We start from the raw sequence: 16,118 nt of genomic DNA on the forward strand, positions 1-16,118 counted from the left end.
GCCCTAATGGTGACTATAACAAAATTCTGCTTAACCTCTTTCCAACATGCGCTGTATATATAAACTACCGGTCAAAAGTTGTAGAACACCTCAATTTTTCCAGTTTTTATTGATATTTACACAGTTTAATGTCATAAATCTACTTTGAAATGAAAGCATAGAACAAACAAGTTAAGATGAATAAAAATAATGGATTAGCTTTGTTTCAACAAATTAAATCTATATTTTTTACTCTTCAGAGTTGCCACCTCTAGCTGATATAACAGCTTTACACAATTGAGGAATTCTTTCTATAATTGCATTTAGATATTGTTCAGAAAACTCTTCCCAACATTGGTGCAAAAGTTCCCACTGACTTCGATGGGCGCGTCGGTGTGCGATAACGCACCAATATAGGACATGCAGTGAGTTTCACGAAACAGACTCTCGTTGCGTGAAAAATCACGCATGTGTGAATGGCCCCATTGAAATCAATGGGTCCGTGTGCTGTGCGTTGTTTCAACACACAGCACGCGGACGTGATTCACGCTCGTGTGAATGAGGCCTAATTCAGACAGGCAATGGAAGGTGTATCCAGCACTCGGTATAAAAGTTAATGGTTTATTCGGTCATTTTCAAACAGAAAGATTAAAACAAAAATCCCGGGATCACGCTTACGCGTTTCAGACCGCTTGTCCTTAGTCATAGCTTGGTGTTCCTCTCATGAGTTAACCTAGGTCAGGTAACATCCTGTGGGTGGGCTTTAGAAAATAACCGTTTCATGCATGGCTTTAGTTGTGTTGTGTAACATTAATATATATTCTTTCTAAAACATTATTACATACTTAGTACAAGACACAGTGAGTCCGACATGCATCACTAAGATTTTTTGACAGAAATTGTAAAAGTATTTTGAATAGTTAGAAAGACATATCAGACAATTCTGCCGAGTGCTCAGGTGTGTTAACACTGACGTAATCTAGGGGGAGTGAGAAGCCCGCTGCCTAGGTCTTTAATTGGAAAACTTGAATAAAAAATGTTATCAGTAATATATTCACCAATAGAATCCAATTGCTGAAATATTAAATTTTTGTCATTTATATAATTTTGTTTGAATAAAGCAATACATTTCTATTCATGTCTGTTGTGCATATTATTGCATCCATGGTGCTGAAGGACAGCTCATCTCAGAATAACTGAAAAGTGACACTGCTTGGTGCTGAAGGACAGCTCCCCTTAAAATAGACCAGCCTGCAGTCACTTGAAAGAACAAACGGGATATATGTTGTCTTATATTAGGGACTGATTTCATCATTTGTACAATGATATATTATTTTTCCACTTATATATTACATTGTCTTACATAGTGAACACCTCATTTTATTTTGAACATGGCTATTTATCACCTACGTATTATGTTATATTCCGGCATGAATACCACATATAAAAAGCTCATGTAGAATATGTGTGTTAGTCTAAACATATTTATAAACTCACTATATGGTAACATAAGTACCGGTTAGTGCTTAATTTACACCTGTTTGAACATTCAAAAGATTATTTTTTGCCTTAATAATTTGAATTAGTGTAAATTGAATTAAGTTCGATTCATAAATGTACATGAGATCGTTTCTGTAGTTCATTCCTTGTGGGAAGCGGATGTCCAATTTTAAAATCCATAATGCCTGTCTATTAAAAGGAGCTTTCTCCAATCTTCACCTCTTTTGGGATGATATACTCTTTCCAAACCAGAGAATTTTAGTGTGCTGATGTTGCGTTGGTGTAGTCCCATAAAATATTTAGCTGCTCCTGATACATTAGTTTTATTTGGATTTTTTATGTATGCCAGATATTCCGCGGCCCTTTTCTTTAGTGGTCTAATTGTGCAACCCACATATTGTACATTACATTTGTCGCAATGTAGAACATATACTACGTGGGTAGTGTAACAATTTATTAGAGATTTTATAGAGAAAGAGATGTTGTTAGATGAGGAAATTAAAATAGAAGTATTTGACATTATGGTACACATAGTACATCTTGTACCACCTCATTTGTATGAACCAGTGCATGTCAGCCATGTACTTTTATTTTGGGCAATTTTGAGATAAATTGCTGGAGGAAATCCACAATAGGAAATCGTATTTCCCCCAGCATTTTTCAAAAAATTGCCCAAAACACCAAGCTATGACTTAGGACCCTAGCGGTCTGAAACGCATAAGCGTGGTCCTGGGATTTTTGTTTTAATCTTTCTGTTTTAAAATAACCGAATAAACCATTAACTTTTATACCGAGTGCTAGATTCACCTTTTGTTCACTTCCATTGCTTTGTATACCTGCTGTCGACATAGGACCTTGTTGGGGGTGTTTTCAAGCACCTGCAGCATCTGGACAAAATAAACTTGTACCAACTAACGCATCGGAAACGCGGTGAGCAAACTTTCTGTAATATATTTCTCCTAATTGAGACAGGTTGGTCCGTGATATATGGAGCGTGTATCGGCCGTATTTCCCAGGCCGACCAAAATTCGGGGAGCTGGACATAGTTATCAATGCTGCTAGGAGTCCCTGCCTCTCTGCGGGAACACTGCCCTGTAATGATGCTTTCAGTACGGGACCAGGGACAGTATTCCCACGGAAAGGTAGGGACTCCTATGATTATAGATAACGGTGATGTTAGAAACCAGACTCCCTGAACTGTAGTTGGTCTGGGAAATATGGCCAATACACGGTCAGTATATCACAGACCGAACATGGACGTCTGAATAAGGCCACTTGTCTCCTATTTTTGGTGTGGATTGAGCACTGAAAATTCACTACAAATTACAATACAAGGTTATATTCAAACGAACGTGTGTAAAATCAGCCGTGAATAACTGATTTGCACCCATGCGGGACCCGTTTTCACAGATCCCTCATAGACTTGAGTCTATTGAGGGATCCATGAAAATGCACAAAAATAGGACATGTCCTATTTTTTTTTTACAGGCCCTTCACATGGTCCGTTAGAGCAACGACTATGTGAATAATCCCATAGAAATACATGCAGCCGTGTGAAAGCCATTAAAAAAAAAAGTCCTTCACACGGTCAATGGGTGCGTGAAAATCGCCCGCAGCACATGGAAGCACTTCCGCGTGTCGCGCATGATTCGCGCAACAGTAGATCAAGAAATGAAGGGAAAAATAAAACCACTTCCTTCATTTATTTTTCTAAACATCAAAACCGCGTGTCATAAGGATGGCATATGCATGAAAATCACGTAGCCACGCAGCAAACACTTATGACACATGGAACTGCAACGCGAAAAAAACGCAGCGTTTTTACATTTTTATGCTTTTTTTTTTAAACTAGTCAAACAATTCGTAAGCGGAAACGCAAGATAAATTGACATGTAGCATATTTTCAAATACGCACCGCAGGTCAATTTTTGTACAGACAATGCGACATGTAGATGAGATTTCTTGATCTCATTTACTTTGCTGGTACTGTATTACACTGCGGATTTGAAGCACGAAAATACCCATGACAAGTTTGCACGTAATAAGTATCGTGTGCATTTGGCCTAACAGAGTTTTTTTTAACTCGACCAAAGACCCCGTTCACACATGTTGGATTTGATACGTAATCTGATGACATGCCGATGATTCTGCATCCCATGCATATGAGGTTTCCGCATCCCAGTTCACATGCAGAACAATTTTAAACGAGTATTTTTGTCCGCACCATGAAAAGAAATCCACCACAGCAATAAGTAGCATGCTACTTATCCGAGGATAAGCAACTTTGAATGACAATAGGACTTAGGCCTTGTTCACAGTTTTTTACAGTCAGAAAAATCTGCCTCGAAATTCCTTTAGGCTTTCTCTGACTCCCATTGATATCAATAGGTCAGAGACGGAAATGCTCGAAGAACGGGCATGTCGCTTCTTTTTCCCGCCATAGTTTTTTTTCCGCTCACAATAAAAAACCACCTTCGCCTCCCGTTGAAATCAATGAGGCGATTTCGGCTGTTTTTTTTTGCCGCAGTTTCCGACGCAAAAAACTCGTTGTGAACAGGGCCTTATTCTCGTGCGGATCTGCTACATGCTTGGATTCATGCTTGAATGCCTTCAGGGAGCTACAGTGGCGCTATCTACGGGAAGGAGGGGGTGCTATCTACAAGAGGGCTGAGTGGCACTACCTACATGGTGGTGTCTGGCACTACCTACAAGGGGGTTGTGTGGCACTACCTACAAGAGGGTTGTGTGGCACTACCTACAGGGGGCTGTGTGGCACCATCTACAGGGGGCTGTGTGGCACCATCTACAGGGGGCTATGTGGCACCATCTACAGGGGGAATCTGTGAGTGGCGGGATGATGGTCATTTTACTGTGAGTGAGGGGGCTGATGCTCATTTTACTGTGAGCGGCAGGCTGATCGTCTTCAAGTGGTTTCCACCTCTGACCTACAAATTAATAGGAGGCAGAAAATACCTTTGGCGCTCGTTTGGAGTGTTTTTTTGCCTGCATCTTTTGCATTCGCTTCAACGGCTTAAAAAAAGAACACAAAAAAAAAAGTCAAATAACGCGGTCCTGAAGGAATTTTGAGACAGACTTTTGCCTTCCAAAAAACGCTGTGTGAACATACCCTACGAGTGTGGTGCTTGTTTTTAGCCGTTTTCGGTCTCTCAAAACAATTTTTGGTAGGGGCGTTTTTCCAGTGCTGTCTCGAGCCAGAAAAGGTGGGAAACTCTGTACTAGGCTACAGGATCACACTGGCCTACGCAAGGATTCAGTCGTGGAGCAGCTAAGATTGTCGTGGGAACGGGGCCTAGGTGAGTACAATTTTTTGGGGTTTGGGGGCACTATCTACAAGGGGGAGGTGGGGGGGCTGTATGGCATGATCTACAATGGGGAGGTGGGGGGCTGTATAGCACGGTCTACAAGGAGGAGGTGGGGGATTATGGCACTGTCTACGGGGAGGCTGTATGGAACAATCTGGAGGGAGAGACTATCTACAAGGGGGGGGGGGTGTGGCAGCCAGAAGAGGAGGGCACTACTAAGCGAACATTATACTGTGTAGGGGCACTACAGGGGGGATAATACGGTGTGTGGAACAATTAGAGGACAAAATACTGTGTCCTAGAAGGGGTTATAATATATTATTAAATATTGTTAATATACTGTATAGGGGCACTAAAGGGGCATTATACTGTGTGGGGGCACTATATACGGCATTATACCTTTTTATGGGGCAGTTTTCTTTATGATGGAGTGGGGTGCCGAAAGATAATTTCACACGGGGCGCCATCTATCCTAAGGCCAGCCCTGCTTGTAGGTTGCTTTGCTTTCATTCTTCTGTCCAGTTCATCCCAAATAAGCTCAATGGGCTTTAAGTCTGGAGACTGTGCAGGCCATTCCTATCGGCTTCTTCGGTAGTTCGGACATAACAAAGATCTCTGGAGGTAGAAGAAGGGTCTGCAGGGAAGCGGTTCCCGCAAACCAAAGTACAATTCCATCCCAGTTATAATGTAGGCTCAGAAGCGGAGCCCGCGCCATTACCGACGGGCGTCAGCTTTATATATCATAGCTGACACCTTGCCCTAATAGCCAGGACTGGAACTAGGCTCTAATCCGGCCGACTAACTCCTAGATGCCACAGACAATAGCAACCGTGGCATCTAGGGGGTTTTTAGCCTGATCGGCACCCCCTCAACGCGATGGCTAGGGTGCAGATCAATGGTATGGCAACCGGAGGCCTAACAACGGGCCCCTGGTCTGCAAAGTCCGGAAGACCTGTTAGGACCCACCTTTGGCAAGTCCTAATTGGCTTGCTGACAGTGTCACAATGTCAGCTGCAAAGCATTGCACTGCATAGGTACCATAATCGATCAGTGTTGTAGATCTTCCAGTCCCCTAGTGGGACAAAAAACAAATAAAAAGTAAAAAAATAAATTGACTTTTTTCCCCATAAGTCTTTTATTATTGTAAAGAAAAACAATAAAATATAACTATATTATATATATATATATATATATATATATATATATATATATATACACACACACACATACATACACACACACACACACACACACACACACACACACATTAATTGGCATCGCCAGTCAGTGACCAATCAGCATCATACACTTCTCATTGTTCCAGCCCAGCTTCTTTCACTGTACAATCACGCTGCCCAGCTGGAACAATGATTGGTCAGTGTCATACACTTCTCTTCACAACCCCCAGTTGGTAAAAAGTAAAAACACGCCCAGTTGTCTATTAAGAAAATAATTAGCATAAATGTAAAATTGCTCATAACTTGCTCAAAAATGATCGTTTTTCAAAATCCAAACCACTGCTGTTATCTACATTACAGCGCCAATCAACTTATGTAGGAGATAGGGCACTTATAATCTGGTGACAGAGTCTCTTTAATGTAATCTACAGAGCTCCTGGCTTGTAAGTGTCATACATTGTATGGGTATTGTAACGGGCAGGGCCGGCCTTAGGAAAGATGGCGCCCTATGCGAAATTATCGGCACCCCACCCCCAATCATAAAAAAAAATGCATAATGCCCCCCACTGTATAATGGCCTATATAGTGCTCCCACACAGTATAATGCCCCTTTAGTGCCCCCATACAGTATAATAATAATATTTGATAATATAATTATAACCCCTTCAAGGAGTAATTGTGCCCACACAGTATTATACCCCCTAAGTGCCACACACGGTGGAAACCACTTGAAGACCATCAGCCCACCAGTCACAGTAAAATGACCATCAGCCCGCCACTCACAGATTCCACCTGTAGAAAGTGCCACAAAGCCCCATTGTAGGTAGTGCCACATAGCCCCTGTAGGTAGTGTCGAACAGCCCATTGTAGGTGGTGCCACACAGCCCCCTTGGAGGTGGTGCCACACAGCCCCCTTGGAAGTAGTGGCACATAGCACCTGTAGATAGTGCCACACAGCCCCCAGTAGGTAGTGCCACACAGCACCAGGTAGGTAGTGCCACACAGCACCCTGGTAGGTAGTGCCACACAGCACCCTAGTAGATAGTGCCACACAGCACCCGGGTAGGTAGTGCCACACAGCCCACATGAAGGTAGTGCCGCACAGCCTACAACCCCTTGTAGATAGCACCCCCCTTCCTGTAAATAGCGCCAGCTCCCTAAAGGAGCAGAATCCCCGTGCCCGGGGATTTCCGCTCCTGGAGCACTCGGCTAAATATCTGTCCATATATGGACAGTGACATCAGGGGCAACTCCTGAAGCGGAATCCACGTCCACAGCGTTGCCGACGCTGTGACCAGGGATTCCACTCCAGGAGAAACCCGTCGTTTGTGTGCATTTATGGACAGTGACGTCACTTGCTTCTTGCTTCTTCTGGAGTGGAATCCCCGGTCACAGCGTCGGCAACGCTGTGGATGGGGATTCCACTTCAGGAGTTGCCCCTGATATCACTGTCCATATATGGACAGAGACCGCAAGCACTCCGTCCTGGAGTGGAATCCCCGGCCGACACGGGGATTCCGCTCCTTCAGAGAGCTACAGTGGCGCTAGTAGATAACAGAACAGGGAGATACTCGGCTATAGTGGCATCGCTACCGATGTAGAAGCCACAGCTAGCCCTCATGCCCGGTGTTGACGCTAGCAGCCGCTATGGCCGCTACAGCGGCAGTGACGCCACTGAGTGAAGAAGCACCCAGGCGGAAAGGAGACTGCTGAGTCGCCGGGCCCGGGAACTTCTGAAACAAGCAGGGGAAGGGAGCCAGCGCAGCACCCCCTTCCACCTGCTGGAGTAATGCGCTCTGTGCAATGGCACAGGTTGCACACCGATAAGGCCAGCCCTGGTAACGGGGGATCCTCTGCATAGACTATGAAAAAGATCTTAGTTACGATACCCAAAGAGACAATTGGAGGATGAGGGAGGGACGGACAGTTATATTACACATACAAGGAGAGAGAGTCATACCATAGGAAGACTTTGCATTTTGTTGGATTATATTTCACTATAGACTTTTATGTAACGTGGCCACAGCATTCTTGGACAAAAAAAAAATAAAATAAAAAAAAGATGGCACAAAAAATGTGCTGTAAGAAACCACTTGTGGTTGCAGAATAGCCGGTAATTTTCCCCATTGAATTCAAAGAGCATCTAAAACCCACAACAAACAGTCAAGTGTTGTAGCTTTTGTGGCAGAATCGCGATTACGCTGCAAAAAAAGCGACTTCGAAAAAAAACCCTCCTCATACTTACCTGACAATCAGCAGGCTGGCCTCCTGGTATGACGTTTCATCCCATGTGACCAATGCAGCCAATGACAGCGGTCACATGGGATGAAACTTCATCCCAGGAGGCCGCCTAGATGACGTCAGAGGGCCGGCATCCTGGGATGACATTTCATCCCATGTGAACGCTGCTGCAGTCAATCATAGGCTGCAGCAGACTCCTGGGATAAAACATCATCCCAGGAGGGCGGCATGCCAGTAGACCGGCTAATGCCGCAGTTTTCCGCAGCGAATATTCCGGCCGTAACACTGCACCACCATTTGGTGCGGCTTTTCACCCGGAATTCCCTGTGGCCAGGGCGGATACGCGGTGTACCTTTATGCAGTCTATCCACCCAGTGTGAACTTACAGTGTCAAAGCGAGCCCCTATAAGCACGGATTGCGGGGTTTAAGTGGTTAAACTGAGTTTTTTCAGATCCCGGCTGTTAGTGCAGCGGTGAATAGTAGCTGGTGCCCCCAAAAAAAGATACTGATCCTAGAGCATGACCGGATTCATAGAACACCTTGTAGAGAACTTCTATGTGCAATCACAGCTCCCTCAGGTCCTGCACTATGTATAACACATTGTCTGAAGTGTTACTGTAATGTAGAACCAAGGAGGAACCTAATCTTAAGAAACCTCCCAAATCACTTTCTAAATTTATTATTACATACCTGTGTTAACGCCTCCTGGAATTTCCTCCTCCACTTCACTCGGACACGGTTGATCGCCCCTCATCCACTCCTCTTCATCCTCCACTTTAATAGTAATCAGATCTTCCCCCTGATTTCACATATGTAACAATTCAGTACAATACAGCAGATAGTGCGAAGAATCTAACAGATCAACGTAAGAAACCACCATAATCTAAGACCACATCCATGACCGCAAGATCAAAAAATGCCACACCTCCCTATATAGATCAGGTATAGGGCTCATCTTCATCTACCTGATGATTCCATGCGATATTGCGATTTTCCTCTGGACAGTCCTGGGAATACAGTGGACTGGGACATCTCTCTGGTGGATTTCTCCTGCTGGATCCATCTGTAGAAAACACATAGTGACTGAATACACTACTACTGTATATCTGTCTATATATCAGACACTACTCTCTTCACCTTCAAGTCTAGGTTTATTTATCAGAACCAAAGTTACAATATTGTGCTCCTCGCCGCTTTGCCAAGGTCCTAGTGCCGCAGTCGTAATGGGGCCTACCAGAGTGAATGGTGGGGCACAGAAAAATTCTCAGGGCATTGCCCTAGCATGTGCTGGGGGTCAGAGCGTCTCCAAAATAGCTGGTCTTGTGTGGAGTTTCTGGTATACAGTGGTTTGTACCACCCAAAAGTACTCCAGAAGGAGGACAACTGGTAAACTGGCAACAGGGTTACTGATGTGTGTGGAGAGTGAAGGTTAGCCCGTCTGGTCAGACCCTACAAAAGAGCTACTGTAGCACAAATTGCTGGAAAAGCTACTGCTGGCTATGAAAGGTGTCAGAACACACAGAGCATGGCAGCTTACTAAGTATGTAGCCGCATACTGGTCAGAGTGCCCGTGCTGATCCGTCCACTGCTGAAAGTGCCTACAATGAGCACATGAGCTACAGATCTGGAGCATAGAAGAAAGCGGCCCAGTCTGATAAATCACATTTGACATCATGTGGACAGCTGGGTGCGTGTGCGTCACTTACCTGGGGAAGAGATGGCACCAGAATGAACTATGGGAAGAAGACAAGCCGGCGGAGGCAGTGTGATGCTCTGGGCAACGTTCTGCTGGGAAACCTTGTGTTTTGGCATTTATGAAGACGGTACTATCACACATACCACCTACCTAAACATTGTTGCAGACGAAGTACACCCCTTCATGGCAGCGGTATTCCCTAATGGCAGTGCCCTCTTTAACCCCTGGCTGCTAGAACCCAGTTTTGACCTTTATCACAGTGCCTTATTTTTCTAATCTGACATGTGTCACTTTATGTGATAACTAGCAATAAAGCTCATCGTGTGAAAATATACAAGATCTAGAAAAGTCTGCCACCTGTATGCAATCACTGTCCACTGGGTATGCCACCATCCTGTCCCCTGCAAGCCATCACTGTCCCCTGGGTATGCCATCACTCTCCCCTATATGTGACCATTCTGTCCCCTGATTATGCCCTCAATGTCCCCTGGGTACGCCATCCCTGTCCCCTAGGTATTCCATCACTGTCCACTGTATGCCATTGCAGTCCCTGGGTATACCACCACTCTGTTGCCTGTATGCCATCACAAACCCCTGTGTATCACTCTACCCACTGTATGCCACCACTCTGTCCCCTGGGTATGCCATCACTGTCCCCAGTGTGTCAACACTCTACCCCCTGTATGCCCATTGTACAAGAAATACAATGGGCTCTAGAAAACTCTTGTTGGTCAATTCTTTCATTTTGTAGGATAATAATCCTCCCATGGCAGGAGACGTGGACCCTTTACGCGTGTTACTTCATAGTTATTTATTTTAATGAATTTTTTTTTTGCTCCCCCCATATATATTTATACTGACTGTATCCATACACTGCCCTCCAAGTAGCGATAAGACCTCCCTACTCAATACCCGTCTAATGGCACAACGTAACCCGCTCTACGCCCACGCTGGGTTTTCACGCCTTTGAATAGTTTCTTCAGGTTGTTCTTGCTGTCCGTTTCTGGGTGGTCTTTGTGCCTTTCGATTGTGGAGACGTGTCCTTCTTTCGGAGCTCATGTTTTGTGCTTCTACAATATTCACATTACACGTGCGTTGAGATTCAGCTCCAATTTGTTGTGGTGACATTTCATTATGATGATCAGACAAACACTGAAGCTCAGCATTTCTTTCCCATGCAGTTCGTTGTGGTCACCTTGCTCTGTTATATTTGACCTTTGGCATTCGGTTACTATGGTTACATGACATCCATAGGCTGACTGAATAGGAATAATGCTGGAATTATCCACTTGTATTATGTTGCTGTCTATCTCTAAGTGTTGTGGTCATGCTCATAGCAGCCAATCAGAGCTAATTTTTTCTTTAATTAAACTGCTGTGGTAAAATGAAAGCTGTGCTGTGATTGGTTGTTATGGGCAACAAATAGTTTTTGTTTTAGACAGTTTGGATAAATCTGCTCACTAAAACAACACATTTAATAGGAGAACCGGTTTGCAGCATTTTCACAAACTAAACCAACAACACCCTCAGGTAGGGTATAAAATATTCTTCTATACTTTCCCTCTTTTTTTATTACCAAAAACCTATTTAAAAAAAAAAACAACATTGCCTCCAAAGTCATATTGAAATTAGCTGAGAAGTGTCACACGCTGCCCGTTCTCTGAGGAGAAGACCCACACGCTGCCCGTTCTCTGAGGAGAGGAGCCACACGCTGCCCGTTCTCTGAGGAGAGGAGCCACACGCTGCCCGTTCTCTGAGGAGAGGAGCCACACGCTGCCCGTTCTCTGAGGAGTCAGACTGAGAGGCTGGAGGGGGGGGTCACTTCAAATCTGCATAGTTGGGAATGGGATCTGTATCTGCAGCTTGCATCCCCAACTATGTCTTTAACTGCCTGTATCTCCGGTTCTATAGCACCTAGAACTGTGATGCTCCAAAGCGAAGATTTATCTTTAAACGACACCACAACCATGGTTCTATAGAGCCAAAGATAGTGCCCCTAGGGGGTGAAGTGATCCCTCCAGCCTCTCAGCCCGACTCCTCCTCAGGTAACAGGCAGTGTGGGACTCCTCGTCCTCAGGTAACAGGCAGTGTGGGACTCCTCGTCCTCAGGTAACAGGCAGTGTGGGACTCCTCGTCCTCCTCAGGTAACAGGCAGTGTGGGACTCCTCCTCAGGTAACAGGCAGTGTGGGACTCCTCGTCCTCCTCAGGTAACAGGCAGTGTGGGACTCCTCCTCAGGTAACAGGCAGTGTGGGACTCCTCCTCCTCCTCAGGTAACAGGTAGTGTGGGACTCCTCCTCCTCCTCAGGTAACAGGCAGTGTGGGACTCCTCCTCCTCCTCAGGTAACAGGCAGTGTGGGACTCCTCCTCCTCCTCAGGTAACAGGCAGTGTGGGACTACTCCTCCTCCTCAGGTAACAGGCAGTGTGGGACTACTCCTCCTCCTCAGGTAACAGGCAGTGTGGGACTACTCCTCAGGTAACAGGCAGTGTGGGACTACTCCTCCTCCTCCTCCTCCTCCTCAGGTAACAGGCAGTGTGGGACTCTTCTCAGTGAATTTCCAAATTACTTTGGAGACTATTTTTTTTTATATAGGTAAACAGACACTTATTATTAACATAAAAGAGAGAAAGATAAGAAGGATATTTCATACCCTACCTGGGGGTCCTTTGGGTCTAGTGGTGAAATTGCTGGTGACTGGTTCCCCATAGAATAGTCCATGCAGCGAGATGAGAGTCCGGCTTCAGCAGTTAGGCCGTGACCAGGCCTCAGTAGGAACAATAGACCCCAAATGTGGGTATTCACACGGCCAATTTTTTAATGAAAAAAAATGGAACGCTCCCTATTTTGGGCCGTTCTCTCGGCCGCACCGCTCCCGTAGAACTCTACTCGGCCCCATAAAGCACAGCTGCCACTTGGATGTGATGTGATTTTTTTGCTCCCTGTAGGAGCGGAATCCCTAATCCCCGGCTGTGGCCAGGAATGCTGAGAGTTGTAGTTTCACAGCAGTTGGAGAGCCAAAAGTTCCTGATCCCTGCTCACAGGGGTGAAAGCAAAGTTAAGGTAATACTTGAAGATTTAATTTATATATTTTTTTGCAAATATTTAATCCTTTTTCTTTTTCACTAGTGCAGTGTAAAAGAATGGAGAGAAGTGTATGACGCTGATTGGTCAGCGTCATACACTCCTCTGTACAACACCCACTTGGTCTAAAGTAAAAACACGCCCACTTGGTCATTAAGAAACTTAGCATAAAGCTAAAAAAAAATCAAATAAAAAAAAACACTCAAAGTGGTAAAAATAGATCGTTTTTCTAAATAAAAAGCACTGCTGTCATCTACATTATAGCTCCCATCTCCTTATGTAGGAGATAGGGCACTTATAATGTGGTGACAGAGCCTCTTTAAGGTGCCAAAACATAAGAAATATCCCTCAATAAAGACCCCATTTTGGAAACAACACCCACAAGGAATTCATCTTGGGGTGTAATGGGCATATTGACCCCACAGGTGTTTGATAGAGTTTATCAGAATTGGGCTGTGAAAATGAAAAATTACATGTTTTCAATTAGATGTATTTTTAGCTAAAAATTTCTACAAGAAATAAACAAGAAAAAGCCCTACATTTATAAAGCAATTTCTCTCGAATACGGCAATATCCCATAGGTGGGTCATAAACTGTTGTTTGGACACACGGCAGGGCTCAGAAGGGAAGAAGCGCAATTTGGCTTTTGGAGCGCAGATTTAGCTGGATTGGTTTGCAGAAGCATTTGTAGTGCCCCTGAGGTACCAAAAGAGTAAAAAAAAAAAAAGTAGCGAAGAAGTGACCTACATTGTGGAAATTACACCTCAACAGAGAATTAATCTAGAGGTGTGGTGAGGGAGTAGGTTTACCCCACAGATGTAAATGTGTACCATGGATGTTTCCGTAGATATGCTAGTTCAGTGCCATATATGTTGTGCCCAGCTTGTGCCACTGTGAAAAGACAGCTCTCTAATTATTATTCTGTGTTTCCTGGTTGTATAATCACCCTACATGTGGCCCTAATCTTTTGCCTGGACATTCGACAGGGCTCACCATACACATTTGAGGCCTAATTTCGTGAATTACAAAGTATTGTTCACAATTTCAGAGGCTCTGAAGTTAAATAATAAAATAATCCCCCCAATTTGGAAACTACACCCACAAGACATTTATCGCTACATACAGCATTATGTGTTTTCCAAAAATGTGTGCGCTGTGGGTGTTGCAATGTGAAAAGTGGCAGTTTTCTACTGATATGCCACGTTTTTGCCCAATATTTTGTGCCCAGTTTGTGCCACTGGAAACAAATACGGTACCTCATAAATTGTTCAGCAAGTTCTTCCGGGTATTGCAATGCCATATATGTGGATGTAAACTGCTGTTTGGGCACACTGTAGGGCTCAGAAGGGAGGCAGCACCATTTGAATCTTGGAGCGTAGATTTTGCTTGGTGGTAGTTCTGTTTGGGGTATTACTGGTGTTTCAGGTTATAATGTGGGGGCATATGTAACCTGTGCGGTATGCATCAGGGCATTATAAGGTGGTATGATAATGGGGTAAATAATAATCCATAGATGTGTGGTACGCTGTGAAGTAATTGTAGCGTCCACGGCCATGGACCGTCAGGATTACTCATTCCCCGAAGGCCACAGCCATGGCTCTGTGAGCGATGGCCCGCATCTCCTCCCCAGGAGATGCCAGCGCTCACTTACGCTCCGTTCTGCTGTGTCCCATATGGTACGCGCACATGCTCGTGCCCGGTCTTAAAGGGCCAGCGCGCGCACATGAAAATAATCATTAATTAACCCATGATCACCCTGGACTATAAAAAGGACTCTGCCCTTTTCTCATTGCTTGAGCGTTGTGTTTACTCGTGTTAGTCTTGCAAATGGTCCCTTAGTGTTATCCTGTTCCCAGTGTTCCCGTACCTGCTACCTGCATCCCGTGCTACCGTTGTTCCTGTGCCTTAGAAAGTTGGAGTCGTGTTGTGCCATCGGACATGCCTGCTGCGTTACACCACTCCTGGTGTTTGCTGCCAAGGTCCCATTTGAGTCTAGCCGTTACTACTATCTGAACTGCTACAGGTACCCTTGTGCTTGGACTATATAGACATTGACTTGGTACACTGTTTGGCCTGCTGCTATCCCGCTACGGAGGTACGGCCCAGTGGGTCCACATACCCACCGATCGTGACAGTAATCCTCTATACACAGGTCAGGGTCGCACTTTCTTATCCCCCCTTTTAGAACACACTCTGCACCTTTTTTGGGACCTTCCCCTCCTTGCAATTCAGGAAATTTTGCTGGGAAAGTGTTGCCCTGGTATAATACGGACGCCCTCGCTTCCAGCAGATGTGACTGGGCCCTCCACTTCTTGGGTTCCCAAATATTAGGGCTTTGATAACCACTGAAACAGAATAAATGTTCCCCTCTGGCCTGCACATCAGGATGTTTTTTCATCTCTACCTTATTAGAGCCATAAAACTTTTTCAAAGAAGTAGCCATATGAGGGCTTGTTTTTTGTAGGACGGGCTGTAGTTGTTATTGGCACCATTTCAGGATGCATGCAACTTTTTATTTAATTTTTTAGAAGAAGAAGAGGAGGTAACCAAAAAACAGCTATCCTGAAATTGTTTTTTATTCTTTTTATCTGCGTTCACCGTGCGCTGTAAATGGCATGTTAATTTTATTCTGCAAGTCAGTACGATAACAGCGATACCAACTTTATATAGTTTTCATTGTCACCATATTCTAAGAGCTACAACTTTTTTATTTTTGCGTAAACGAAGATGCATTTTGCGGGACACCCCCTTCCCCGCAATTACATCACAAGGAGAAAAGGGCGATGGGCTACAAACCACTTAGATATCACAGTCGCCACTGATCACGACATATAAGGGGTTAAACAGCCGGGAGTGGAGCTAGCCCTAATCCGACCCTATGAGTGTCAGCTGTAACATACAAATGACACCCGCTTGCTATGGCGCGGGCTGAGTTTTTAAGCCCGCACCATCACTGCAACGTAACTGTACTGCGGTTTGCAGGTACCAACTTCAGACAGCTCCGATTATATACAGGGTATGACGGGAAAGGGTTAGGCAGGATATTGCGCCCTGAAACAATGCAAAATCTCAATGGCTCAGAGATGTTTTGGCGGCATGAAAGGGACCTATACAATAC

General features: G+C 44.7%; 1 protein-coding gene across 2 annotated transcripts in view; it reads right to left on the reverse strand.

Annotated features, from left to right (window-relative positions):
* LOC142662042 (uncharacterized) overlaps positions 1-16,118 on the reverse strand; it is a 36,476-nt gene that overhangs the window by 5,070 nt on the left and 15,288 nt on the right. For both annotated transcript variants that reach the window (XM_075839998.1, XM_075839912.1), the window contains exons 5-6: positions 9,188-9,285; positions 8,913-9,021 (exon numbers count right to left, since the gene is read on the reverse strand). In XM_075839998.1, the coding sequence (XP_075696113.1) occupies positions 8,913-9,021; positions 9,188-9,285 (207 nt within the window). The remainder of the gene's footprint in view (positions 1-8,912; positions 9,022-9,187; positions 9,286-16,118) is intronic.

The sequence above is a fragment of the Rhinoderma darwinii genome, chromosome 1 (genome assembly GCF_050947455.1).
Source record: "Rhinoderma darwinii isolate aRhiDar2 chromosome 1, aRhiDar2.hap1, whole genome shotgun sequence".
Lineage (NCBI taxonomy): Eukaryota > Metazoa > Chordata > Amphibia > Anura > Rhinodermatidae > Rhinoderma > Rhinoderma darwinii.